Source organism: Eleutherodactylus coqui, chromosome 7 (genome assembly GCF_035609145.1).
Source record: "Eleutherodactylus coqui strain aEleCoq1 chromosome 7, aEleCoq1.hap1, whole genome shotgun sequence".
NCBI classification, from domain to species: Eukaryota; Metazoa; Chordata; class Amphibia; order Anura; family Eleutherodactylidae; genus Eleutherodactylus; species Eleutherodactylus coqui.
This window is the reverse complement of record NC_089843.1, coordinates 84,225,122-84,251,504: the sequence shown is the minus strand read 5'-3', so window position 1 is coordinate 84,251,504 and position 26,383 is coordinate 84,225,122. Positions and strand designations below refer to the sequence as shown.

Sequence of the window (26,383 nt, the reverse complement as noted above, 5' to 3'; positions counted from 1 at the left end):
TACTTATACAGCGCATCTGTCAGAAGAATCCTTTGGAGGTATACATCCAGATATCCTCCCGATGTATATCTCTGAAGGACAAAATGCAGGCTGAATTAGTCTATTAGGACTGGAAGTGATATCACCAAGTGAAGTCACATTCATGTAACTACTATGTTATCTGAAAGCTGGCCATACACAGAGATAAGCTGGCTGAACCTTACTCATCTTGGATGAGCTGGTGAACCATTGCATGGAGGTCTTCCAAAGTAGGGAATAGTGAGATTGGGTGTTTTGAAACATACCCAATCTTTTATTGGAAATAAAGAGTCATTAGTAGAGATGAGCGAGCACCAAAATGCTCGGGTGCTCGAGTCGAGCGTTCCGCGATGTTCGAGGGTTCGTTTCGAGTAACGAACCCCATTGAAGTCAATGGGCGACTCGAGCATTTTTGTATATCGCCGATGCTCTTTAAGGTTTTCATTTGTGCAAATCTTCAAAACCTAAGAAAGTTATGGAAACAACACAGATATGGATAGGGCAGGCGAGGGGCAACATTCTGGGCTGCATCTCAGGTTCCCAGGTCCCACTATTAAGCCACAATAGCGGCAAGAGGGAGCCCCCCCCCCTAACAATTTTTACTTCGGACAAACCCTCATTAGCAAGGCACACCTTAGCTAAGCACCCCACTACCTCCAACTAGGCACAATCACTGCCTGCGGGTCACACCGCTGCATCTTCTCCTGGGTTACATGCTGCCCAACCCCCCGCACGACCCTGCGTCCGCAGCGCACACAAAAGTGTCCCTGCGCAGCCTTCAGCTGCCCTCATGCCACACGCTGGCCTCACAGCCACACCACCCTCATGTCTATTTATAAGTGCGTCAGCCATGAGGAGGAACCGGAGGCACACACTGCAGAGGGTTGGCAGGGCCAGGTAGTGACCCTCTTTAAAAGGGGTGGGGCAATAGCCCACAATGCTGTAGAGAATCGATGAGAAATTGACGTTCGATCATCATCAACATAAAGTACAGGTGGGCTTCGGCCCACACTGCATGCCCAAGTCAGACTGGGGTTTTTTAATTCATAGTCACAGGCAGCTACAACTCCCCTATGGAAAGTCTGTGTGGAGTGGACCCACAGCATGGGTGGGTCCCAGGAAGCCACTGACGGTACATAAATAAATCCCATTGCAGTCCCCCGGATAGCTGAGGTAACGTCAGATAAAGTACAGGTGGGCTTCGGCGAACGCTGCATGCCCCAGTCAGACTGATTTTTTTTTATTAATAGATACAGGCAGGTACAACTCCCCTATGGGAAGTTTGTGTGGAGTGGACCCACAGCATGGGTGGCTCCCTGGAACCCACCGACGGTACATAAATAAATCCCATTGCAGTGCCCCGGATAGCTGAGCTAACGTCACATAAAATACAGGTGGGCTTCGGCCCACACTGCATGCCCCAGTCAGACTCGTTTTTTTTAATTAATAGTCACAGGCAGGTACAACTCCCCAATGGGAAGTCTTTGTGGAGTGGACCCACAGCATGAGTTGGTCCCAGGAAGCCACCGACGGTACATTATAAATCCCATTGCAGTGCCCCGGACAGCAGAGCTAACGTCAGATAAAATACAGGTGGGCTTCGGCCCACACTGCAGGCCCCAGTCAGACTGGGTTTTTTTATAAATAGACACAGGCAGGTACAACTCCCCTATGGGAAGTCTGTGTGGAGTGGACCCACAGCATGGGTGGCTCCCTGGAACCCACCGATGGTACATAAATAAATCCCATTGCAGTGCCCCGGATAGCAGAGCTAACGTCAGATAACATACAGGTGGGCTTCTGCCCACACTGCATGCCCCAGTCAGACTGTTTTTTTTTTCTTGGGCCAGATACATAGAACACCGCAATGTGAAAACTTAGTGCAGCCATACTATGCACAGACCCCAGTAGTATTCCTGTAGCAAAGGTATAAGCTGACCCCACTAACAGTTATATTGCAGAAGTCTAGGTAGACCCCAGTAACATTTCAGTTGCCGCAGTATAGACTAACCGCAGTAATATTTTAGTAGCAGCAGTGTTGGCAGAGCCCAGTAACATTTCAGTAGTAACAGTATAAACAGACCCCAGTAACATTTCATGTGCAGCATTATAGACAGACCCCAGTAACATCTCAGTAGTAACAGTATAGACAGACCCCAAAAACATTTCAGTTGCAGTAGTATAGACAGACCCCAGTTACATTTCAGTAGCAGCAGTGTAGGCAGAGCCCAGTAACATTTCAGTAGTAACAGTATAGACAGACCCCAGTAACATTTCATTTGCAGCATTATAGACACACCCCAGTAATATTTCATTTGCAGCAGTATAGACAGACCCCAGTAACATTTCAGTAGCAGCAGTATAGGCAAAGCCCAGTATTAGTAACATTACAGTAGTAACAGTATACACCAACCAAGGTAACATTTCAGGAGCAGAAGTATCGGCAGACCTAAGTTACATTTCTGTTGCAGAAGTATAGGCAGACCCCTGTAGCATTACTGTGGGAGAAGTATAGGCAGGCAGACCCGGGTGACATTTCTGTAGCAAGAGTGTAGGCCAACCCCAGACACATTGGTGTACCATGAGTGCAGGTGAAGCCCATAGACATTACTTGAATTACATTGTAGGCGAGGACCCAAAAAATTGGTGTACCAACAGTACAAATGTACCCCAGAAAAATTGCCCATGCCCAACCCAGAGGGCAGGTGAAACCCATTACTCGCTGAGCTTACTGTGGCTTAGTTTGTAACTAGGCCTGGAGGCAGCCCAGTTAAAAAATTGGTTCAGGTGGAAGTTTCAATGCTTTAATTAGAATAGAAACATATAAATATTGTTTACAAAAGTTATGAGCCTTTTGGCCTACCGAAAAATTGGCCGTTCGGGGTGATTACGTGAGGTTTCAGGAGGAGGAGGAGGAGGACGAATATCATACACAGATTGACAAAGGTAAATGTCCCCGTTTTTTACGGTGATAGAGAACAATGCTTGCATCCGCAGTTGCAGCGAAAATAATCTTTAGGTACCGCTGCTCTCCGCTGGTGGAGAAGAGAAGTCTGGGGAAATCCAGGCTTGGTTCATCTTTATGAGTGTTATCCGTGATGATTCCCCCAGCTGCACTAAACACGCTCTCTGACAAGACGCTAGCCGCAGGGCAAGCAAGCACCTCCAGGGCATACAGCGTGAGTTCATGCCACGTGTCCAGCTTTAACACCCAGTAGTTGTACGGAGCAGAGGCGTCACGGAGGATGGTCGTATGATCGGCTACGTACTCCCTCAGCATCCTTTTACAGTGCTCCCTCCGACTCAGCCTTGACTGGGGAGTGGTGACACAGTCTTGCTGGGGAGCCATAAAGCTGGCAAAGGCCTTGGAGAGTGTTCCCCTGCCTGCGCTGAACATGCTGCCTGATCTCCGCGCCTCCCCTGCTACTTGGCCCTCGGAACTGCGCCTTCTGCCACTAGCGCTGTTGGATGGGAAGTTTACCATCAGTTTGTCCACCAGGGCCCTGTGGTATTGCATCACTCTCGAACCCCTTTCCTCTTCGGGAATGAGAGTGGAAAGGTTCTCCTTATACCGTGGGTCAAGCAGTGTGTACACCCAGTAATCCATAGTGGCCAGAATGCGTCTAACGCGAGGGTCACGAGAAAGGCAGCCTAACATGAAGTCAGCCATGTGTGCCAGGGTACCGGTACGCAACACATCGATGTCCTCACTAGGAAGATCACTTTCAGGATCCTCCTCCTCCTCCACAGGCCATACACGCTAAATGGATGAGAGGCAAGCAGCATGGGTACCCTCTGCAGTGGGCCCAGTTCTCTTCCCCCTCCTCCTCCTCAGGCTCCTCCCCCTCCTCAACACGCTGAGATATAGACATGAGGGTGCTCTGACTATCCAGCGACATACTGTCTTTCCCCGCCTCCGTTTCCGACAGCAAATCGTCAGCCTTTATGCTTTGCAGGGAACTTCTCAAGAGGCATAGCAGAGGAATGGTGACACTAATGATTGCAGCATCGCCGCTCACCATCTGGGTAGACTCCTCAAAGTTTCCAAGGACCTGGCAGATATCTGCCATCCAGGCCCACTCCTCTGTAAAGAATTGAGGAGTCTGACTCCCACTACGCCACCCATGTTGGAGTTGGTATTCCACTATAGCTCTACGCTGCTCATACAGCCTGGCCAACATGTGCAGCGTAGAGTTCCACCGTGTGGGCACGTCGCAAAGCAGTCGGTGCACTGGCAGATTAAACCGATGTTGCAGGGTCCGCAGGGTGGCAGCATCCGTGTTGCACTTTCGGAAATGTGCGCTGACCCAGCGCACCTTGTCGAGGAGGTCTGACAAGTGTGGGTAGCTTTTCAGAAATCGCTGACCACCAAATTAAAGACGTGGGCCGGGCATGGCACGTGCGTGAGGCTGCCGAGTTGCAGAGCCGCCACCAGGTTACGGCCATTGTCACACACGACCATGCCCGGTTGGAGGCTCAGCGGCGAAAGCCAGCAGTCGGTCTGCTCTGTCAGTCCATGCAACAGTTCGTCGGCCGTGTGCCTCTTCTCTCCTAAGCTGAGTAGTTTCAGCACGGCCTGCTGACGCTTGCCCACCACTGTGCTGCCACGCCGTGCGACACCGACTGCTGGCGACGTGCTGCTGACACATTTTGATTGCGAGGTAGAGGTTGCGTAGGAGGAGGAGGAAGGTTTAGTGAAGGTGGCATACACCGCCGCAGATACCAGCACCGATCTGGGGCCCGCAATTGTGGGGGCGGGTAGGACATTAGCGGTCCCAGGCTCTGACTCGGTCCCAGCCTCCACTAAATTCACCCAATGTGCTGTCAGGGAGGTATAGTGGCCCTGCTCGCCTGTGCTTGTCCACGTGTCCGTTGTTAAGTGGATCTTGCCAGTAACCGAGTTGGTGAGGGTGCGTACAATGTTGCGGGAGACGTGGTCGTGCAGGGCTGGGACGTCACACCGTGAAAAATAGTGGCGACTGGGGACCGAGTAACGCGGGGCCGCCGCCGCCATCATGTTTTTGAAAGCCTCCGTTTCCACAAGCCGGTACGGGAGCATCTCTAAGCTGATCAGTTTGGCAATGTGGACATTTAAAGCTTGAGCGTGTGGGTTAGTGGTGGCGTATTTGCGCTTTCGCTCCAACGCTTGTGCTAGCGACAGCTGGACTCAGAGCTGAGAGACATTGCTGGATGGGGCCGAGGACAGCAGGGGTGAGGGTGTTGGTCCAGGCCGGGAGACGCTTGTGCCTGTGTCCTGAGAGGTGGGTTGGATCTCAGTGGCAGGTTGGGACACGGGGAGAGGCAGTGGTGCAACCCGGAGGCGGTGAATGGCCTTCATCCCACCTTGTGGGGTGCTTGGCCATCATATGCCTGCGCATGCTGGTGGTGGTAAGGCTGCTAGTGGTGGCTCCCCGGCTGATCCTGGCGCAACAAAGGTTGCACACCACTGTTCGTTGGTCGTCCGCGCTTTCAGTGAAAAACTGCCACACCTTTGAGCACCTTGGCCTCTGCACAGTGGCTTGGCGCGAGGGGGTGCTTTGGGAAACAGCTGGGGGATTATTCGGTATGACCCTGCCTCTACCCCTGGCCACCCCACTGCCTCTTCCAACCTGCAATTGCCTCCCCCTCTAAAGACCTGTCCTCAGTAGGCGTAGCAAACCAGGTGGGGTCAGTCACCTCATCGTCCTGCTGCTCTTCCTCCGAATCCTCTGTGCGCTCCTTCCTCGGACTTACTGCCCTTACTACTGCCTCACTGATAGATAACTGTGTCTCATCGTCATCGTCCTCCTCGCCCACTGAAAGCTCTTGAGACAGTTGCCGGAAGTCCCCAGCCTCATCACCCGGACCCTGGGAACTTTCCAAAGGTTGGGCATAAGTCACGACAAACTCCTCAGGTGGGAGAGGAACCATTTTTTCCCAATCAGGGCAGGGGCCCGAGAACAGTTCCTGGGAGTCTGCCTGCTCATCAGAATGTGTCATTTTCATGGAGTGAGGAGGCTGGGAGGAAGGAGGAGCAGAAGCGAGAGGATTCAGAGTTGCAGCAGTGGACGGCGTAGAAGACTGGGTGGTTGATACATTGCTGGATGCACTTTCTGCTATCCATGACAGGACCTGCTCACACTGCTCGTTTTTTAATAAAGGTCTACGACGTGGACACAAAAATTGTGATATGAAGCTGGGGACCCCAGAAACTTTCCTCTCTTAGCCGGCTGCGATTCACCTGAACCAGGAACTGGGCCTATGCCCACACCCTCACGTGGAACTCTGCGTCCTCGATCGCGTCCACGTTCTCTACCCCTACCCCTCAGCATGGTGGATTAAGAATCGAGCAGACACTGAGCGGTGTAAACATTTTGTGAATTATTGCTGCGCAGTTGGTGGCTGCCAGCGGTTATATAACGCAAAATGAAGCCAGATATAAATTATAAGGAAGGCTGCAAGCAGGCCTAGCTGTGCAATATGCAATTGTGATACACCTCAAGTTCCACAAGCCACGCAGTGAAATGCACTGGGTCACAGGTAGGCGTAAGAAGGATTTTTTCAAAGCAATGCATGCTATAGAGCATGTATCGGACTTTCCCTCTATGGGTGTCTGTCACCGTACACTGTGCGGGCAGCTAACGGCAAACACAGAGCGGTGTAAAAAATTGGTGGTTTCTTGGCGTGCAGTTGGAGGCAGACAGCGCTTACGTTACCCAAACTGCACCCAGAAAAAAATGTAACAGAAGGCTGCGATCAGGCCTAGCTGTGCAATACTGAGGTACTACAACTCCCAGCAGCCACGGAGTTAAATGCACACGGTCACAGGTAGCCCTAAGAAGGACCGTGGGGGTTCTTCTAGACAGGATTCCACACTACCACTGTCCCTGCCTCACCAATACTTCCCCTATACTACGTAGTACAGACTGCAGCCTGAGAACGCTATAGCCTGCAGTGCTCCCAGCAGCCAAAACAGTAGTGCACTAGGTGAGTTGTGGCCCTAAGAAGGACCGTTGGGGTTCGTGTAGATGCTAACACTCTCCCTATAGCAGCAGCAGCACTCTCCCTAATCTCTGCCAGCGTGTGTCTGAGGCGAGCCGCGGGCGGGCCCACTTTATATACTCTGCGGTCACTTGATCTCGCCAGCCACTCACTGCATGGGGGTGGGATAGGGCTGGAACGTCACAGGAGGAAGTTGTAATGCCTTCCCTGCATGTCTATTGGCCAGAAAATGGCGCTAAACATGCAGGGAAGTAAATGTTATTGACTCGAGTAACGCGTGGTGCTTGTCTCGAATAACGAGTATCTCGAACACCCTAATACTCGAACGAGCATCAAGCTCAGACGAGTATGCTCGCTCATCTCTAGTCATTAGTATTCTTCTCTCCCCATTGAAATTAACATGTTTCTGGTGGAGTCATGTGGAAATTTCAATCCGGCAAACAAGCCTTCGATCTCCAGCTGTGTAGCGTTTGGTGGGCTTTAGAATTACCATATGCCCATGACCATGTACAATAAGCTAATTCTAATTCTTGCCATCGGACTTTAGATTTGGATGTTCTTATCTTATGAGAAGTTCCATTATATTACATTCTCTCACTTGAAAATTTACCTAGAAATGAAATGTTGATTTGCTTATTTGCAGAGAGTTGTGAAAAATGCTCCAGGATCATTTTTTCAAGCAATGTAATTTCAGTCCAGATGCTTTCTCCAATTACACAGATATGTTATATTTACATAACCTGGCTTGTTCTCTGTGCAATAAGCTAATGTGCAATTGTGTTTTTTTTTTTCTTCTTCAGTCAGGTTTAAAGATGATAAAACATCCTCAGGACAGAGATGCAGAAATTGTGAAGAAATCTGTAGAGGATAAAGTCTTGATTTATGAAACACAAATTACAGATGACAAGATTAAGCAGGTAACGAAAACGAGATGTGACCAGATCAGACGGGAAGACTTATCCAGTTACATCAATGTTTGCTTTTGATTTGTTGCTTCTAGTTCTATGAATATAAGACTCGGTTCAAGAAATACAACCTATTAAATGGTGTGCGGGAACTGTTCCCCCTGGGAGCTATTCATTGAAGCCTCTGGGTTAGTACTCAGGCATAAAGCTCTGTTGTAATAGGTGTGGAAATGTCATACACAAATAGTCACCTCATATTCTTCATTTCAATAGCAGCTAGAAGAATGAAGATGAAGAAAGATAAAAGCGATATGGAGAGATGGAAAGGGGAACTTCAGCCCATACTCAATCTTTCCTTTCCATTGCAAGTGTGAAAGAGATAACCTAAGAATCCCCAAAGGGGACATCCAATGGAGGAGATATAATATGTCTACAAGTTTCCGAAATTTTAGTAAGGCAAAATAGCATAGGTGACTATGTAGATCCCATTGAAATGGGGGTCAACTTGCTAATCTGTCTTACTAAAATGCTATAAACAAATAAAAACTTGCTGAAATGGAGACAAAAGCTTGAAGCTTTGGACTCCATTGCAGTAATGGCAGCCTGTAGGCTGTATTTGGCATTTCAGATGGAACCCATGCACAGTAACCATAGATAGGTTTACATTGCATTAGTAAACCTATCCTAACAGTACCCAAAAAATACTACAGTTGGCATTTTGACTTAAAGAAGTTGTTCAAGACTTTTACTATTGATGCCCTATCCTCTTAAAAAGGTCATCAATGGTAGATCAGTAGGGGTCAGATGCTCAGGATGACCACTGATCAGCTGATGGCCAAGCCCCCTGTCAGTGTGGACAGCACTGGAAGCAAATTGTGCTGTCAACATTGCAACATCCTGGGTTGATACTTCAGGCACAGCTCCCATTGAATTCAAAGGGAGCTGTGCCTGTAGTACCAAACAGGGATGCTGCAGTATGAATAGTGCTATCTGCTTCCAGCACTGTGCGAACTGACAGCGAGCTCGGCGATCAGCTGATCGGCAGGGATTCCAATCGACTGACCACTGCTGATCAGCTGTTGATAACCTAACCTGATAGGTAAGTTAATAGTAAATGTTCTGAACAAACTTTTTAAACTCAATATGACATAGGATGCAAGTTTACAGTAAACTGTTTGAGGTGCGGGTGGAGTAGAGGAGACTCAAGCCCCAGGGCAATTGCCTCTTTTGCCCCTGCCATGATTTATCCATAATTTATTTTGATCATGAACGATCTACTTAAGGTCCTGCCATAGCAACTCAATTGGCTTTTAGTGAGGACTAGGAAACTCCAAAACCATTATTTGAGTCATTAGGAGCTAGACTTGCTCTTGTCTCTCAGGTCATTGTTACATTGCATAGCCGAACTGCATAACCACAACCATAACACCATAACATTCTTACTGCCATTATGGAGTCGGGAAGGAATTTTTCCCTCCAAACTCCAAATGTTTTGGGTTTTTTTTGCCTTCCTCTGGATCAACAAGGGAGGAGTCGAAACAGGCTGAACTAGATGGACATTGTCTTCATTCAGTCTAACATATTATGTTCCTGTGTTATCTAAATTCAGCTTTTCTACGTGTTTTGTTTCAAGACAAAATGTAGAAACTAAATTGAATTTCTCTGCACTTTTGTATATTAGTAAACTGAAGCCTATATATCTCTTCTGTGTATGTTCCAGACCCGAGCAGAATTACTACTGCAACGAGTGCATCACTTGAAAGCAAGAGAATATAAACTTGGTGAATATATCACATATTTACAGTTCCAGACTGTTCAAAACAAAGCGAAGAGCCTGGAAATCCACTCTGCAATCTTGGAGCTGCAGTCTGTGTTACTGGAAGAGAAGAGCAGATCATGTATAACTTCAGAATATGAACAACTTCTACAGGCTCTGAATCAGGTGACGGCTGGGGTGTACCAAGGGGTGTAAGAGGCGACCATGAGATTACACTCTACCATACAAATTTTGTTAAGTTTCATGATTATTTTATTTCTTTAATGCACCGGAATAATGCTCAGTGATGTCACAGTACAGGGTTACTGCTTACAGTGATGTCACAGTACAGGGTTAATGCTCCCAGTGATGTAACAGTGCAGGGTTACTGCTTATGGTGATGTCACAGTACAGGGTTACTGCTCACAGTGATGTCACAGTACAGGGTTACTGCTTACTGTGGTGTCACAGCTTATTGCTTACTGTGATGTCACAGCACCGGGTTAATGCTCCCAGTGATGTAACAGTACAGGGTTACTGCTCACAGAGATGTCACAGTACAGGGTTACTGCTTACGGTGATGTAGCAGTGCAGGGTTAATGCTCCCAGTGATGTAACAGTGCAGGGTTACTGCTTACAGTGATGTCACAGTACAGGGTTACTGCTTACTGTAATGTCACAGTACAGGGTTACAGCATACTGTGATGTCACAGCACCGGGTTAATGCTCCCAGTGATGTCACAGTACAGGGTTACTACACCGTGATGTCACAGTACAGGGTTACTGCTTACGGTGATGTAACAGTACAGGGTTAATGCTCCCAGCGATGTAACAGTGCAGAGTTACTGCTTACAGTGATGTCACAGTACAGGGTTACTGCTTACTGTGATGTCACAGCACAGGGTAATGCTCCCAGTGATATAACAGTACAGGGTTCATGCTTACAGTGATGTAACAGTACAGGGTTCATGTTTACAGTGATGTAACAGTACAGGGTTACTGCTCACAGTGATGTCACAGTACAGGGTTACTGCTTACACTGATGTCATAGTACAAGGTTAATGCTTACAATGATGTCACAGTACAGGGTTAATGCTTACAGTGATGTCACAGTACAGGGTTAATACTCACAGTGATGTCACAGTACAGGGTTACTGCTTACTGTGATGTCACAGTACCGGGTTAATGCTCCCAGTGATGTAACAGTTTAGGGTTAATGCTTACAGTGATATCACAGTACAGGGTTTATGCTCCTAGTGATTTTATAGTATAGGGTTAATGCTCCCAGTGATGTAACAGTACAGGGCTAATGCTTACAATGATGCTACAGTACAAGGATAATGCACACAGGAATGTCACCGTTTAGGGGTTATGCTCACAGTAATGTTACAGTACAGGAATAATGCACATTATGTCACAGTAGTGGGATAATGGCCAAAGAGATGCTACAGAACAGGAATAATGCTTGCAGTGATATCACAGTACAAGGGTAATACCCACAGTGATGTCACAGTATAGGCTTACAGTGATGTCATAATAATGGGGTAATGTAGATAGTGGTGTCACAGTACAGGAATAATGCAGACAGTGATGTTGGAGAACAGGAATAATGTCCAGAGTGATGTCCCAATATTGGGATAATGCTCAGAGTGATGTCACAGTATTGGGGTAATGTGCATAGTGATGTCACATTATTAAAATAATGGCCAACGTGATCTTACAGAACAGGGATAATGTCTACAATGATGTCACAAAAGCGGGATAATGAGCAGAGTGATGTGACAATAGTGGGATTATGTGTACAGTAATGTCACAATATCGAGGTAATGTGCTCAGTGAAGTCCCAATAGTGGAATAATGTGCACAATGATAGGAATAATGGCCAAAGTGGCGTTACAGAACAGGGATAAGGAATACATTGATGACACTAGTGGGATAATTTGTACAGTGATGTCACAGTATTGGGGTAATGTGCATACAGTAGTGACATCATAGTATAGTTCTCACCTACACAGTAATGTAAGAGCACAATGATTATACAAGCAGTGATGTCACATTGCAGGAATAATGCACATCATAACATCATAACACAGAGATAATTCACAAAAATGTAACAAAGGAAAAAAACCTATCACATAACATGCTGGTAAAATGCGTGCATTATGTCACAGGGCTAATGCAGTATTGTGACAGCACATGAATAGTGCAAAAAGTTATGACAGAGAGAAGAGATGATGCACAAGGCTGCATTTGTCTTTTTACAGCCCCTTCCATAGTCATCCCTAACTGCACCTTATGCCAAGGTAGAAATGGGGCCCCCTATTTGTTGGCCACCGAGAGGTAGGCAAGGATTGGAAATCCTAGTATAACCTAAATACGTGCCAAACACACTAAGTTGCAGAGACTTTTCCAGGTCACACTCTGACAATGAACTCCATCAATGACATTATATGGTTAACAGTCGCAACAAATTAGATCAGCCGTTGGGGGTGAATGTGGATTTCCGGCCTTGTGCACTAAGCAGAATCCAATAGACAATGTCTGGTGCCAGTAAAACAGAAAAAAACAGCAGCTGTTGCATTAGACCTCATCATCGCTCTGACTGTCTCTTTGTGTGACATCACTCCGCTGCTGTCTCCGGATCCCCCTCCAAGCATTATACACAGTACTTCAGTACTCAGCTAAATCCTGGCAGAAGGCACTTCTGTGTATGCCGCATCAGATGCAGCTTGTAGTTGTCACAGGGTGATGAAACTTGAAACAATCAGCTTTTTTTCCCCCCTAAAACTCCTAAAAACAAAACTCAGTTTAAAGAGGATCTGTCGTGTCCTTATGTCAGCGGGCTGGCGGCATAGTTTTACACCTATAGCCCTCTGTTGCCAGCTATGTCTTTCTTTTGTTTTTACTCAGCCCCTCTCCCTCTTTTCTTAGATTCGACTCTCAAGGCTGTGAATGTGTCAAGTGAGTGATCCCCATTACTCAGTGTCAATGAAATCTGACACTACCCATTGACAGTGAGCGCCGCCCACTTGACACATTCACAGTGTTGGGAGTTAAATCTAAGAATAGCCCTCCACAGTCGAATGAACAAAAGTAAGACATAGTTGAAGTCATTAGAGCTATACAGCTGTCCCCGCGAATATGAGGATATGACAGGTCCTTTTAAGTATTGTATTTCCAAATGTGGGAAGAATGGGATATTGTTACACCTGAGTTGGACACAAATAACCTCGTCTGGGTCAGATATAATTTATTGTCTCAAAAGGACAGATATACATAGAGTATTCTAAAGTGGATAACACAGAATTGCAATAACAAAACCAAAAAGGGGGAAAAGATGGGGGAAATTTGACCCTAACCTTGTAATATGATGAGACCCTACCTAGAAGCAGAGCACTCGCCCTGATAAGGGCAACCCCACATCAGGAACCTGAAGCAGCAATGACTCTCCCTAGTTGAAAACAGGGAATATTGTAGTAATAATATATGGCAATACATACAGAGTTAGATGTTACTCAGGCATACTATGAACAAAAACAGCAAGTCAGGAGATAGATGTAACTTCACCCCAGACAACACTTAAGCCAAGCAGACTTATCTGAACTGTGGAAGAAGACAGGAGTTGCCAACTAGACCTGAAAAACCTTCAGCTAGAAGTATAACCAGCGTCTTTCTGAGAGGAGATGCTGCAATAAATGTATAAAGACAAGCGTTTATTGGCTGATTGATATAATAAGAGAGACGTCAGGCAGCAGATTTGGTGCGGTTGTATTTTATGCATTCATAGGAATACACAGACAATAATGCCTCCTCAGCACACAAGATGGCGACGTTTCGACTCTAAAGAATGAGTCTTTGTCAAGCTGATTGAGACACACACCTCCCAGCCAACCAATCCCTTCACAGTTCATGTCAGTGTGCAATGGCGAAAAGACACAGAGTACACTGGTGTGTGGATCGTATGGGCCAGAGCTTGACACAGTGACGTCACCTCAATCCTGATCTAACACAACTACCAAGCTACGACAGAAGTTGCATATAGTGCACCCCAATTAAGACCAGAGTCAATTAACTCATGTTTACTTGTTTCAAGGCTTGACAGTTTCTCATGTGCATCACAGAGGCAACACACTTGAATGGTTACACATGGTCATAACATATGGGAATGCATTTTGCAAATCCCGCAGTTCAGTCTTAATAATATATTTGGTAAGATTACCTGCGATTGGATGGCTTAAAAAAGGAATTATGGTCAGGAAGATAAAAATCAGTCCTGTCGTAAAAGGGTTAATCTAGAGCAATGATATTTGTGCTTTTCTCCCCTTGTGTCTGCTCTACATATAAATGAGGTATATAGATGTTACAGCGCGGCGCGAGCTGTCATACTGTCTGAAACCAGCAATCGGAAATTGAAACTATCTGCAGATGGGAAGGAAATGGGAAGTTTGGTTCTGCATGAGCAGAGGCAGGGATTATGCTGGAGTCATCTCACGTTATATGGAAGGCGATTGATGTGACACAACAAATGATCTGGTGTTCACGGTGAAGGCTTTTATCACTCGTTTTAGGTCGTGTCTGTCTCTGTTTCCTCTGTCACTGGGATTGTACAGTACTAGCATCAGAGCTGGACTGCCTATCCGGCAATTCTGGCAAATGCTAGATGGGCCGCTGTTCGTAGTGGACCGCTTGACCCGTCACGGTCGCGGGGAATGGCAAACAACACAGGTTACAAGATACGAGGCAGACGACAGAGTTACAAAAATAGGAACTTTTTATTTCAAACCACTGAAAAAAAGCAATGTTATGCAGTTTAGGAAACAGTTCAAGAAACAAGTAACCGCCGCAGTACCGCGACGTATTCCTGACTACGTCTAACTAAGGGAGGGCACGGAGAGCGGCCACAGGCTAGCATATGCCTGGCATGACTGGGTAGGCCAATGATAGTGGTTATGATAGAGGTTAATTAAAAGAAAGGGAGTAGAATTTTCTATCAATGGGAACGCAAAGGGAGGGAGATATTGCTTATCCAGCCCTCTCTAGACATGTAATGCAGCAGGTGATATTCTTCTTCATCCGGACTCGCAGCAGCCCACCCGCAATTTGTTCTCTGTTTATTTTGGTGGACGAGAGACGGTTCCTCCTTGTTTTTCTCTAATCCTTTTGTCATGACAGCCAGCAGTAGGGAGGTTTAAAGGGCACTTTAAAGCTGTTTTGAACAGGGCACCATAAGATTTTGATACCCCCACTCTTGATTATGTTGGAATCGAAGCTCACTTGAGCTGTGGTCTTCCTCATGGGATAAGTCCCAGGGACACACTTGTCCTCTCCTTAGTCAATGCGTTGTGCCTGAGGGGATTGTTAGCAGTACTGTGGATGGGGGCATGCCAGACTTCCTTTGGGGGTTTTGGTTCTACTTGATATTTGGACATGATTGCTGTTATCTTATTGAGATTGATATTGTATTAATGAAGAGGTTGTTGTAACCAGTATCATCCATCGTCTCCCAGTGTCAGTGATTTTATTATTCACACAGGGTAGAGTGGTTGGGTGGGAAAGATGATGGGCTACACAGCCGGCATGCACAACCATCAAGGCCTACAACTGTTGGACCATGCATACAAGATAAAACAAGTTTTCACAATTTGTTTTAGTTCACCATAATGCTAGGAACGCATTAGTAATAAGGCAAATCAGACTTTAATATAAGGTTGGGACATCGAAAACCGATATATCGCTAATGCTTTGGCGATTCTTTTCTTTTCATCGATATTGTTATGTCTGATATATCGGTAACATCGATAGTTTAAGGCGATATAATATCAATTTTTTGTAAAGAAGAAACGTGTCTTGTGGTCCGGTGACCAGATTTTCTTTCTTCATGTTCTGCCCTTTCCTTTGTGTTGGGACAGGATGTAGTTTTGCTCTCGGCACTAATGAACTTATAAACAAGTTCTAGAAACTTTTGGAAAGTGTGAGGCGACTCTTTGTCACCAATAAGGTTTGCTCCAGGCAAAATGACTCTCAGAAAAAGCAGGTTCTTCGGCACCTTTTCCACATGCGTTTGTTCATCGCGTTAGACGCAGGCTCTGAACGCTTGTGTCTAACGCGATGGCTGTGGGCAATGCTTTCTAAATGAAAGCATTTCCACATGCAGATGGAGGGCTGCGCTGAACGCATAAAGGTCGCGTCCAGAAAAGGAGATGCAACATGTCGTGTGTTCATAGTCTAACGCGAACGCAGTGCCCATAGAAAAGACAGGAGACCCATCTAATACAATTACAATTGCGTTTGGGGAGACTGCATTCGCGCTACCAGGCCCTGCATTGTTTACAAGTTGCCATGGAGACCCGTTGGTCCCTCAGCGGCAACTTGAAAAAATGCAGGGCACGCAGCCCCACAAACACACAGAGATCATGCTCACATCCCGTCAGGTCCAGCGTTCATCTTCTGGCTTCCTTGTAGCCGGCAGGACCTTGTTTCAGTGTGTTTACCTCCAGTCATCTTTCTGCACTCCCGGTCAAGCTGGTGAAATGATGTCGGCTCGAAGGAGCATTGTGAAGGGAGAGCATGGGAACAAATTACTATTTCTTGGCTCATTAGATAACAATGATTGGGGCCAATGATAAAATACCTCTTTTCATTTACCTAATTTTAATTCTATGTTTCATCTGTAATCTTTTATTTTCATTTGTAACTTTAATATATTTTCATGTTATTAACAGTTAGAAGTTAATAATAAATTCAACAGTTTAAAGTTCTAAAAGAAAACTATAATTTTTTTTGTTGATTGTGTTGCTTTATTAACCCTAGACCGGTTTTATTTGTATACAGCATTTAAAAAAGTCGATATATATCGAAATATCAATAGTTTTCCACCAATATTTTACAATAATCGATAGTTTGTTCTGCGATAGTCGATACTATCGACTATCGATATTTGTGTGTCGATGTCCCATCCTTACTTTAATACAATGTATTGAAACAGGAATCGCGGATTGATGTGCACAGTTCATAGATAACAGAAACGCTCTCTGTTAACGGCGGTTTTGCAAAATTGTCATACTGTCGTCGAATAGTACAAGAATTAAACCTCTTTACAAATATCAGTGTCCCAAAGGATAGCGTCTGATGTACTATGCTACTAGCAGGCTTAGTTCCTCCAAAAGTGACTTTTAGTTTTCACACTATTTGGCTTTTAAGGAGGCCGCCCTCACTTACGACTCAATGATGGGTCCCTTCCTCACACATTATGTGGTCAGTACATGAGAGACAGAGTTCAGCACTATTATGGCAAAGGACTGGCAATGAAGTCACCATCATGTGTTCTGTAGATGGAGGACAAAACTCTGTACTACCATGGTAACATGAGGGGATGGAGCTTTGTATAGACCAGAAGAAAGTGGAGAAGTGGTGGTTAGTTTTTCCTATAGGGTGGGGGCTGATACGCAGGGAGATAGTGCGAGTTGTAGTTCTCTACTCTTATAGTCCTCCGTGCAATTTCCTCTGACAGCCCATTATAAAAGCCTGAATGTGCTTAGAGTTGTTGTCCTCTTATATCCCCTCTCTTTAACCCTTTGCAGTCCAATTTTGGATTCATGGTTTCCTATGGGGCTTTCTCTTTCTGCCAGTATACAATGGCGCCACCTGCAGGCTAGACCCGGTACTGCGGTATGGGACTTGCTGGAGAGGCCCTCCGACAACAGAGGGGCTAGTAATATACAATAAGAATACCCTGCTGGACGTCTTTCAACATCCGAGCTGTGTACAGCCTTCAATCAGAATGTTGGAAAATGTCAGACAGTGGATTGGAAAGATTTAATGTCATTTCATATCGCACAACAGTCTGGACTGGAGATGCTGAGACTTGTAGTTCTCACCATGTTTGAACGAATTCTTTTATTCTAATTCTCTACATAGGAACTAATAGAACTGGACAAGAACATGGAAACATGGAGTAGAAATGAGCCATCAGTCACTAAGGTTCTGGAGGAAGGTCCACCTCATGTTGCTCTTGATATTACGGGTGAAGGAGAGGGCTTACCTTTGTCAGCGACTCTTCGAAAGGCCTTGAACAGGAGGAAGTATTTAATAAATCTCTGTAGAGACAGGTAAGACAATTCCTTGGGATATGAAAATGTATGAAATCCCCGGCCTTACTGCTAATCATGTTTATAGAATTTCTTCTATTTTACACAATTAAAGGGCCGCTGATTCTTAACATATCAACTTAACAGAGTCCATTATATCCTTCACACATGTCTATCTATATTTTTCTGAAGGTTCTCAGTGATGGCTCACTTTATATTTATGGCTGTGAAAACATCAGAGTAGTTAACAGTGCAATGGTTTCTGTTCAGCGCCATTCATGTCTAGCAAGTGCAAGATTTTGCACTTCCACTTTTGCTATTGATCAGCTCCTTCAATGGAGTCCAATAACGGAGGGCTGTTACACATGAGTCCTAAAGTGGAGTACAGTGTTTTTGTGCTGTTTTTCTTCAATTTTGCTGCATTTTTTGGTCAGTAGTGCCTGTTTCCAAAATGCATCATGATAGCAGTGATTTTTTTTTTGTGTTGTCCCATACAGTTCCCTAGAGATGAGCGAAGTTTTGAAAATTTTTTTGGGAAAAATTTGTTTTGGTTCAAATTAGTTCAAACCGAACTGGAATTTCATCAACAATTAGTGGTGGTCCTGTGGCTCACTGGTCAGCACTGTTGCCTTGCAGCACTGGGGTCCTTGTCATCTTTATTTATATAGCACATGAATATTATACAGTATTTTACATCACTTGATTTTTTTCTGTCCCCATTTTGGCTCACAATCTAGATTAAAGGCTTTTTCCGTGAAAAATACTGTTGATGACCCATCCTTAGGATCGGTTATCAATAGTTGATCGGCTGCGGTCCATTACTCGGGACCCGACCGATCAGCTGAGTGGGCGCATGCTGTCAGTGCCGCAAATACATAGAGGTCGAATCGGAAGTCTCTGTGCCCACCTCTGTGTAGTGGCCGGAGCTTGTAACTGCACACACAGCTTGCGTTGATTTCAATAAGAGCCGAGCCTGCAGTTAAAGCTCCGGCCACTACACTGAAGTCGGCATGGAGGCTTCCGCTGCTTCAGCTCTGACCTCTGTGTATTTGCGGTGTTGACCGCATGCACCCACTCAGCTGATCGGTCGGGGTCTTGAGGATAGGTCACCAATAGTATTTTCCACGGAAAAACCCTTTAATCTATTAGTATGTTTTTTGAGTGGGGGAGGAAACTCGCACAAACACAAGGGGAACATATAAACCCCATGCAGATGCTGCCCTTGGTCAGATTTGAACTTAGATCCCCAGCACTGCAAGAAAATACTTGTAACCATTGAGCCACCGTGATTGTTCTTCCTCCTCCTCCTCAATAAATGTTTGCACTTTATAAATAAAGGTGATAATTATGAAAAACCCCATATACACAGGGAGAACATACAAACCCCATACAGATGTTGTCCTTGGTCAGATTTGAATCTAGACCCCAGAGCTACAAGGCGATAACGCTAACCACTGAGCCACCATGCTTCTCCTTCTGTTGCTTCTTCTTCAAACTTTGACCTGAAAGGGTTTGACAGATTCAGTTCACTACACTTCTCTATAAGGTAAAAAATGGGATTATGTCTTATAAATATCGCAAGTACTAAGCATCTGTCCTCATTGTCACTTTATGGACTGTAGATAAGATTGTCATATAACATTCTTCACTTTAGAATGCATAGAGAAGAAATGGAGTGCGCGCAGGCGGAGCACCAGGAGGAAAAAGCTCAGATGGACGCGCTGCTGAGGCTACATCATCAGGTACTTTAGAAACTCTTGGTTTAAGCTACAAATTGAATCCCAGTGCTACATTCAACTTTGTTTTAAAACTCAAAACTGGATCAGTTTTACTCCACCTGATAAAATGGCATTGTTTAGGTATGGTGCTGTGGAAAAGCCATACATATCCATAGACCCCCCCCCCTCCCCGTCATGTATCCAGCCTATGGCAAAAGAGGGTCCTTTTGACATACACTGATCTGGTGTGTGTCGTATTTTTTACTGTATAGGAAAAAGTAGTCTGTTGCACTTTCCTATACATAGGGACTAGGGATGAGCGAGTATACTCGCTAAGGCACTACTTGCTCGAGTAATGTGCCTTAGCTGAGTATCTCCCTGCTCGTCCCTAAAGATTCGGGGGCCGCCGCAGCTGACAGGTGAGTTGCGGCGGGGAGCGGGGGAGAGCGGGCGGGAGAGAGAGATCTTTCCTCCGTTCCTCCCCGCCGCTCCCCCCCCCCCCCCCCGCAGGCCCCCAGAATCTTTAGGGACGAGCGGGGAGATACTCGGCTAAGGCACATTACTCGAGCGAGTAGTGCCTTAGCGAGTATACTCGCTCATCCCTAATAGGGACACAGTAAGAAAGGAAAAAAACAACACTATATGACATTCAATGCCCAAAGTATTATTCATATGCCTATACAGCACCATAAGTTTGGAGGCTTCCATCTTAGGCTGTGTCCACATATGTGTTGGAGGTTCCTTTCGAGGTGATCAGCATAGATCCGTCCAAAAATCCTGTACAAAATAGCACGGCATGCCGCGCTTTGTCTTCCTGGAAAATGCTGGACAATATAATAGAAGCCGGACAGAGCCTATTAAATCAGTAGGGTCTGTGTTTCCAACTCTTGGTTATGTTACCATACGGATCTGTTATGGCAGGGATTATGTTTTCCTGTTCCCATAGTGAGCAGGAAAATGGAAATACCTTAACACCGATGTGGCCCTTTAAATATTTTACAGAATATTCCTGGTGTATGATTCCAATGGAATCCTAAAACAAGATGGGACTAAACCTGGTGAGGCAATGTCTGCGTGGGGGAGGGTGGTCGTAGATGACACAGTGGATTACTCAGTCCATGGTAAAAGTCCGAATAACTTTATTTTCTTGAATATTCCGCAATAACAAGGAAATCCAATGGAAACCCATCAGCCACTGACAGCACATACACTTCGTGCTATAAGCATAAACACTTGCCCGTCTCACTCACTACTAAAGGCCCATTTAGACGCAAAGATTATTGCTCAAAATTCGCTCAAAAGCCGTCTTTTGAGCGATAATCGTTGTGTGTAACTGCTCTGACATCGTGCAGTTTTCGTTAAGCGGTCACTCATCATTGTTTTTCACGCTGAAAGACGATGATGATGAGCCTTATCAGGGATTCACAGCGGGATACAGCTGATACTATTGTTTCAGCTGTATCCCGCTCCCTGATGACAGGCTGAGTATGAAGAACAGAGCGGTCTCCATCCCCTGCACGGAGTGCTCGATTGTATAACTGCCAGGCGCTCCATGCAGAAAACAGCTGGATGCAGAAAACAAGCAGGGACACCGCGCTTGTTTTCTGCATCCTCTGCTCCGAGCACTCGGCTGTATAACAGCCGGGCACTCAGAGAGGGGAACAGCTGGATGCAGAAGACAAGCGAGGACACCCCGCTTGTCTTCTGCATCCTCCGCTCTGAGCGCTTGGCTGTATAACATCCGGGAGCTCGGAGCGGGAAACAGCTGGATGCAGAAGACATGTGGGGACACCCCCTGCTTGTCTTCTGCATCCTCTGCTCCGAGCGCTCAGCTGTATAACAGCCGGGCACTCGGAGAGGGAGAATAGCTGGATGCGGAAGACAAGCAAGGACACCCCTCTTGTCTTCTGCCTCCTCCTCTCCAAGCGCTTGGCTGTATAACAGCCGGGCGCTCAGAGCGGGGAACAGCTGGATACAGAAGACAAGCTTGTCTTCTGCATCCTCCGCTCGCAACGCAAGGTGATCGCTCATCTTGAGCGATCATCTTGTGCTGTAAATAACACAACGATTATCGCTCAAAAGACATCTTTCGAGCGATATGCGTTGTGTCTAAATGGGCCTTAACACAGTGGAGTAGCGACATTACGTGTACCCAACAAATGTCAGTCTGGAGCTATCTTTCCCTGGTAGACTCGTAGCCATACCACAGCCTGGTCTCCCATAGACGTCAGGCTCGCAGCCTCCCTCTCAATGAGTAGCTCCAGCTCTCTCTCTGAGTCTTGCCTGGCTCTGGCTTTCAGCAGCATCTCTGCCCTGGCCTCTAGCTAGGGACTAAATGAGCCTGGAGATTTCAGCTCCTCCAAACACATCGTATTTTGGACCTATTTTTCAGTCCCAAGATTGGACAGAAAAAGAGGCCATGTGCATGTATCCTTAGGGTATAGTCACAGGTGTCTTATTCTCAGTCCTGAAAAATCAAACTGAGGGCTTATTCAGATGAGCGTAGGCACAACTATCCTCGCTGGCACGGAACGAATCTGCAACTAAAAGAGGGGAAAACCTCTGTCTTTCGCCGGCTTTTCAAACTACATACCAGAGCACAAGAAGGGCATTCACTACGTGGGGGAAAGATAGGGCAGGTCCTATATTTTCTGGGCCGTAAAATTAATGGTCAAGAATCCGGATAGTGAAAATGAAACCACTGAAATCCTATTGAAATCAGTGGTTTCATTTTGTCCCGTTATGTGGCTGATTACCACGGCCGCATAAGGGGACAAAATCACGTTCGTCTGAATCCGCCCTGATTCTGCATGTGATTTTGACACTATTTTTTAGTATTCTTGTGTTTTGTTTTGTCTTTTTTCATCTGTTTTGCATCTGATTTTTATAGATGTAAAATAAAAATGCATGAGAGGCTGAATGATGCTGAATTAAAGGTTCAGCACACTTTTTTTTATGGTTACTAGAGATAAGCGAACGTACTCTTTTCGGGTGTTTTTGCACTTGAGCACCGCTTTTTCCAAGTAACTGACTACTCGGACAAAAAGATTCGGGGGACGCCGGGGGTGAGCGGGGTGTTGCAGAGGGGAGTGGGGGGAGGGGGGGGAGAGAGAGCTCCCCGTGTTCCCCACTGCTACCCCCCCACTCCACCACGCCGCCCCCCCCGGCGCCACCCGAATCTTCTCGTCCAAGTAGTCAGTTACTCGGAAAAAGCGGTGCTCGAGTGCAAAAACACCCGAACAGAGTACGCTCGCTCATCTCTAATGCTTACCATAAAACAGAATTGAATAGGCGAATTTTCCCCGCAACTCTCACCATAATAGGACACGCTGTGATTTTTCTCACTCGGACTATTCAACCAAGTTAAATAAAAGCCCATGTGAACACACCCATTCAGATATAATGCCTTCTATTTCCATTTGCTTTTGAACCAATTTTTTTGGTTCGACAATCAGAAAGAAGCATAGTTTGTGAATACACCCTACTAGTTTAGCTGAGCTCTTATCATGCGGTGAGACACTCTGTTTCTCCTGCATTAGATTACTGCCCAATAATCTCCTCATATTCCCTATGCGGCCAATGAAATTGGATTACGTTATTCTCTATCCGAATATTACCTTGTCAGATTAGTTTTTCCGCTTCACAAATTGCCTTCCTTTGCATGTATCCTACAGCCCAGAACACAAACATTTATCCCGATATTTATTTTCCATGTTCCTCGGTGCCTTCTGCTGACACATATATGATAGTTGACTCTGTTTGACATCAGCGGCTTGACACCGTGCCTTTAATTCTTCTCCAGGACATCCGATTGGCAGCTTATCTGACTAAACGCTCGGTGCTACCAGAAGGGATGCTGCAGAGAGTCCTCAGCCTATTGCTTCCCTGCAGCCCCGAGAGTGAAATCTCTTCTCTTCTATATTCAGTAGGTCATAAATATTCAGACAGTGTCACCGAGACTGACAACAATGAGGATGGATCTGACAGCTGGCGGAAGAGGTAAGCGCATGGCAGGTCCTGCTAGCAGAGATCCAACGGCATTATATTGTGTCAGAGGCAAGAGAAAAAAAAATCTACCCTTGGGCTGATAATAATGTCAGCGCTCATTGTGATTCCTAACGAGAACTGATAATTGTCCGCCTTTTCCAATGTTGATTCGCACTTTTACTGCTTCGAGTACACATGGGACTGCGCTGTGCTATTAAATCGTGTCACTCTGCTGTTTACCTTGTTTAAGGGGTAAAACAAGTGACAAGAACTCTCCGTTGATGTACAGAATCAGCAGAGCTGAATTTGCGCATCTCGTGAAACCGTAAGGCGCTTGCTTTAATAAAGTCTGCATCACCTGTACTGCATGGAAAATATCATTACGGATCTAGAAGAGTTCTGAGATGATGCTATTCACTTCTAGTTCATTTACGGACGCTGCTTTATTTTAGCATTAATTGAAAATTCCAAATTCATGAATCTGGTTTATGGATGACAAACTTGGCTCTTCAGAGATGAGTTCAACTTTTGTCACAAGTCTTCCGAATATGAACATAGCCGGAGCGTCCATTGAGTTCTGTGGTATTTATGTTGGGAAGTAATGAATGATTCCTGACCTGCTGCATATGTTCTGAGCAGATGTACGAGGAATTAAGTTCAGACAACCTGCGGCTTTATTGATGATGATGAAATGTAATTTGTAGAACAGACTGTAATGTCTGGAAACAGGTGATGTAAACTGCAGCCTCAAATGACAAGGTCTTCCATGAGCACTTAAAGAGGTTCTCCACTTTAGACAATGACTACTTGTTAGGGTCCGTTTAGACCTACCAATCTTTTTGTTTGAACGCGTGAACGATTTTAGAGGTAGCCCGTTTACTCGGGAAGCCTGTTTTTACTTATTCACTTATACAGCAAATGTGAACGACTGAACGATCAGTATGTAGTGAGCAAGCCAATGATGCATAAAATGAACGAAAATCAAATGATTTATTGTTCGTCATGCCATCATTGGCTGCATTTACACTGAACCATTTTGCTTGCTTGAACGATAATTGTTCCGTGTAAAAGGGTCTTTGGAAAGGTCTCTTGACAAAATTAAACAGAGCTCCCCTGCTTGTACAGCAGTCCGCTATACTCCTTGCAGAAACCTGTCAGTAAGTATTCAATTTCCCTACAGCACTACCACAGGGGAGAAAAGGTATTACACCGTGTTCATTCACATATATATGTTTGTATAATTTCTTGCTCATACTCAAAATTTCCCTCCTCCTCACTATGTGTAAAGCCTGGTTCAGACACGATTATCGCTCAAAAAATCTTTTGAGTGATTTTTGAGTGATAATCATTGTGTGCTTACAGTGCAAGGTGATCGCTCGAAAGTTGATGACTTTGTGCTCTGAGTGCTGGATTCAGAAGACAAGCGGGGCTGCTTGCCTTCTGCATCCAGCTGTTCTCCGCTCGGAGTGCCCGGCTGATATACAGCCGAGTGCTCTGAGCGGGGGTGCAGGAGACAAGCAGGGCCACTTGTCTTCTGCATCCAGCTGTTCTCTGCTCGAAGCGCCCGGCTGTTATACAGCCGAGCGTTCGGAGCGGGAGATGCAGAAGACAAGCGGGGCCGCTTGTCTTCTGCATCCAGCTGTTCCCCACTTGGAGTGCCTGGCTGTTATAGAGTTGAGCACTCCGAGCGGGGGTTGAAGAACACAGCTGTGTTCTTCATACTTTGCTTGTCTTCAAGGAGCGGGTTACAGCTGAAACAATAGTATCAGCTGTATCCTCCTGTGAATTCCTGATAACTGATCGCTGATCTTTCAGCTTGCTAAACGAAAACTGCACAATGTCAGTACAGTTAGACAGGGGGCTCCCTTGAAGGATTAAATGGTTGCTATGATGGACTGTGAATTGTGCCAGAAGAAAGTTCTGAATGATATCGGAATGCAATTGTAGAAAGAGTGCCTCGATTGCGAAAAGCTGGTATATCAGCTGTAGATGCCTACTATGAAGAGTCTAAAATCTAGATTTAATTTGGGGAAACAAAGTTAATCCATTATTTCATTCATTGTAACGTGTTCATTTGTTCTCTGCTTTCATAAAGTACATTTGAGACATTAAATGGTGTAAATATAAAAAAAACTGGAAAAATTGAGATGTTCTAAAACTTTTGACTGGCAGTTAGAGATGAGCGAGCGTACTCGTCCGAGCTTGATATTCGTGCGAATATTAGGGTGTTCGGGATGCTCGTTACTCGTAACGAGTACCACGCGGTGTTCTGGTTACTTTCAGTTTCCTCTCTGAGACGTTAGCGCGCTTTTCTGGCCAATTGAAAGACAGGGAAGGCATTACAACTTCCCCCTGTGACGTTCAAGCCCTATACCACCCCCCTGCTGTGAGTGGCTGGGGCGATCAGATGTCACCCGAGTATAAAAATCGGCCCCTCCCGCGGCTCGCCACACATGCCTTGTGACTTAGCTGAGGGAAAGTGCTGCTGCTGGTGCTGCTGTAGGGAGAGCGTTAGGAGTCAGTGTAGGCTTCAAGAACCCCAACGGCCCTTCTCAGGGCCACATCTACTAGTGTGCAGTACTGTGTTAGCACAGTATTTTTTATTTTTTTTGTCCAAAATTGGATCTGCAGAGCATTGCGCCCAGCAATAGGGACAGAAGTGGGGGTTAGGCAGGGAGAGTGTTAGGAGTTAGTGTAGGCTTCAAGAACCCCAACGGTCCTTTCTAGGGCCACATCTATCCGTGTGCAGTACTGTCCAGGCTGCTGTTAGCAGTGTTGCATTTTTTTTTTTTTTTCTCAAAACCGGCTGTGCAGAGCATTGCACCCAGCATTAATACTACAGGGATAGAATTGTGTAGGCAGGGCCAGAAGACATTTATTATTCATTGAATACACGCAGTGGGGTCTTCCCTTTGCTAAAAAGGAAAAAAA

General features: G+C 45.7%; 1 protein-coding gene across 1 annotated transcript in view; it reads left to right on the top strand.

Annotated features, from left to right (window-relative positions):
• Positions 1 to 26,383, top strand: part of EVC2 (EvC ciliary complex subunit 2) — a 127,608-nt gene that overhangs the window by 74,095 nt on the left and 27,130 nt on the right. The window contains exons 16-20 of the mRNA XM_066573293.1: positions 7,800 to 7,916; positions 9,625 to 9,846; positions 17,578 to 17,768; positions 19,402 to 19,489; positions 23,268 to 23,464. Of these exons, the coding sequence (XP_066429390.1) occupies positions 7,800 to 7,916; positions 9,625 to 9,846; positions 17,578 to 17,768; positions 19,402 to 19,489; positions 23,268 to 23,464 (815 nt within the window). The remainder of the gene's footprint in view (positions 1 to 7,799; positions 7,917 to 9,624; positions 9,847 to 17,577; positions 17,769 to 19,401; positions 19,490 to 23,267; positions 23,465 to 26,383) is intronic.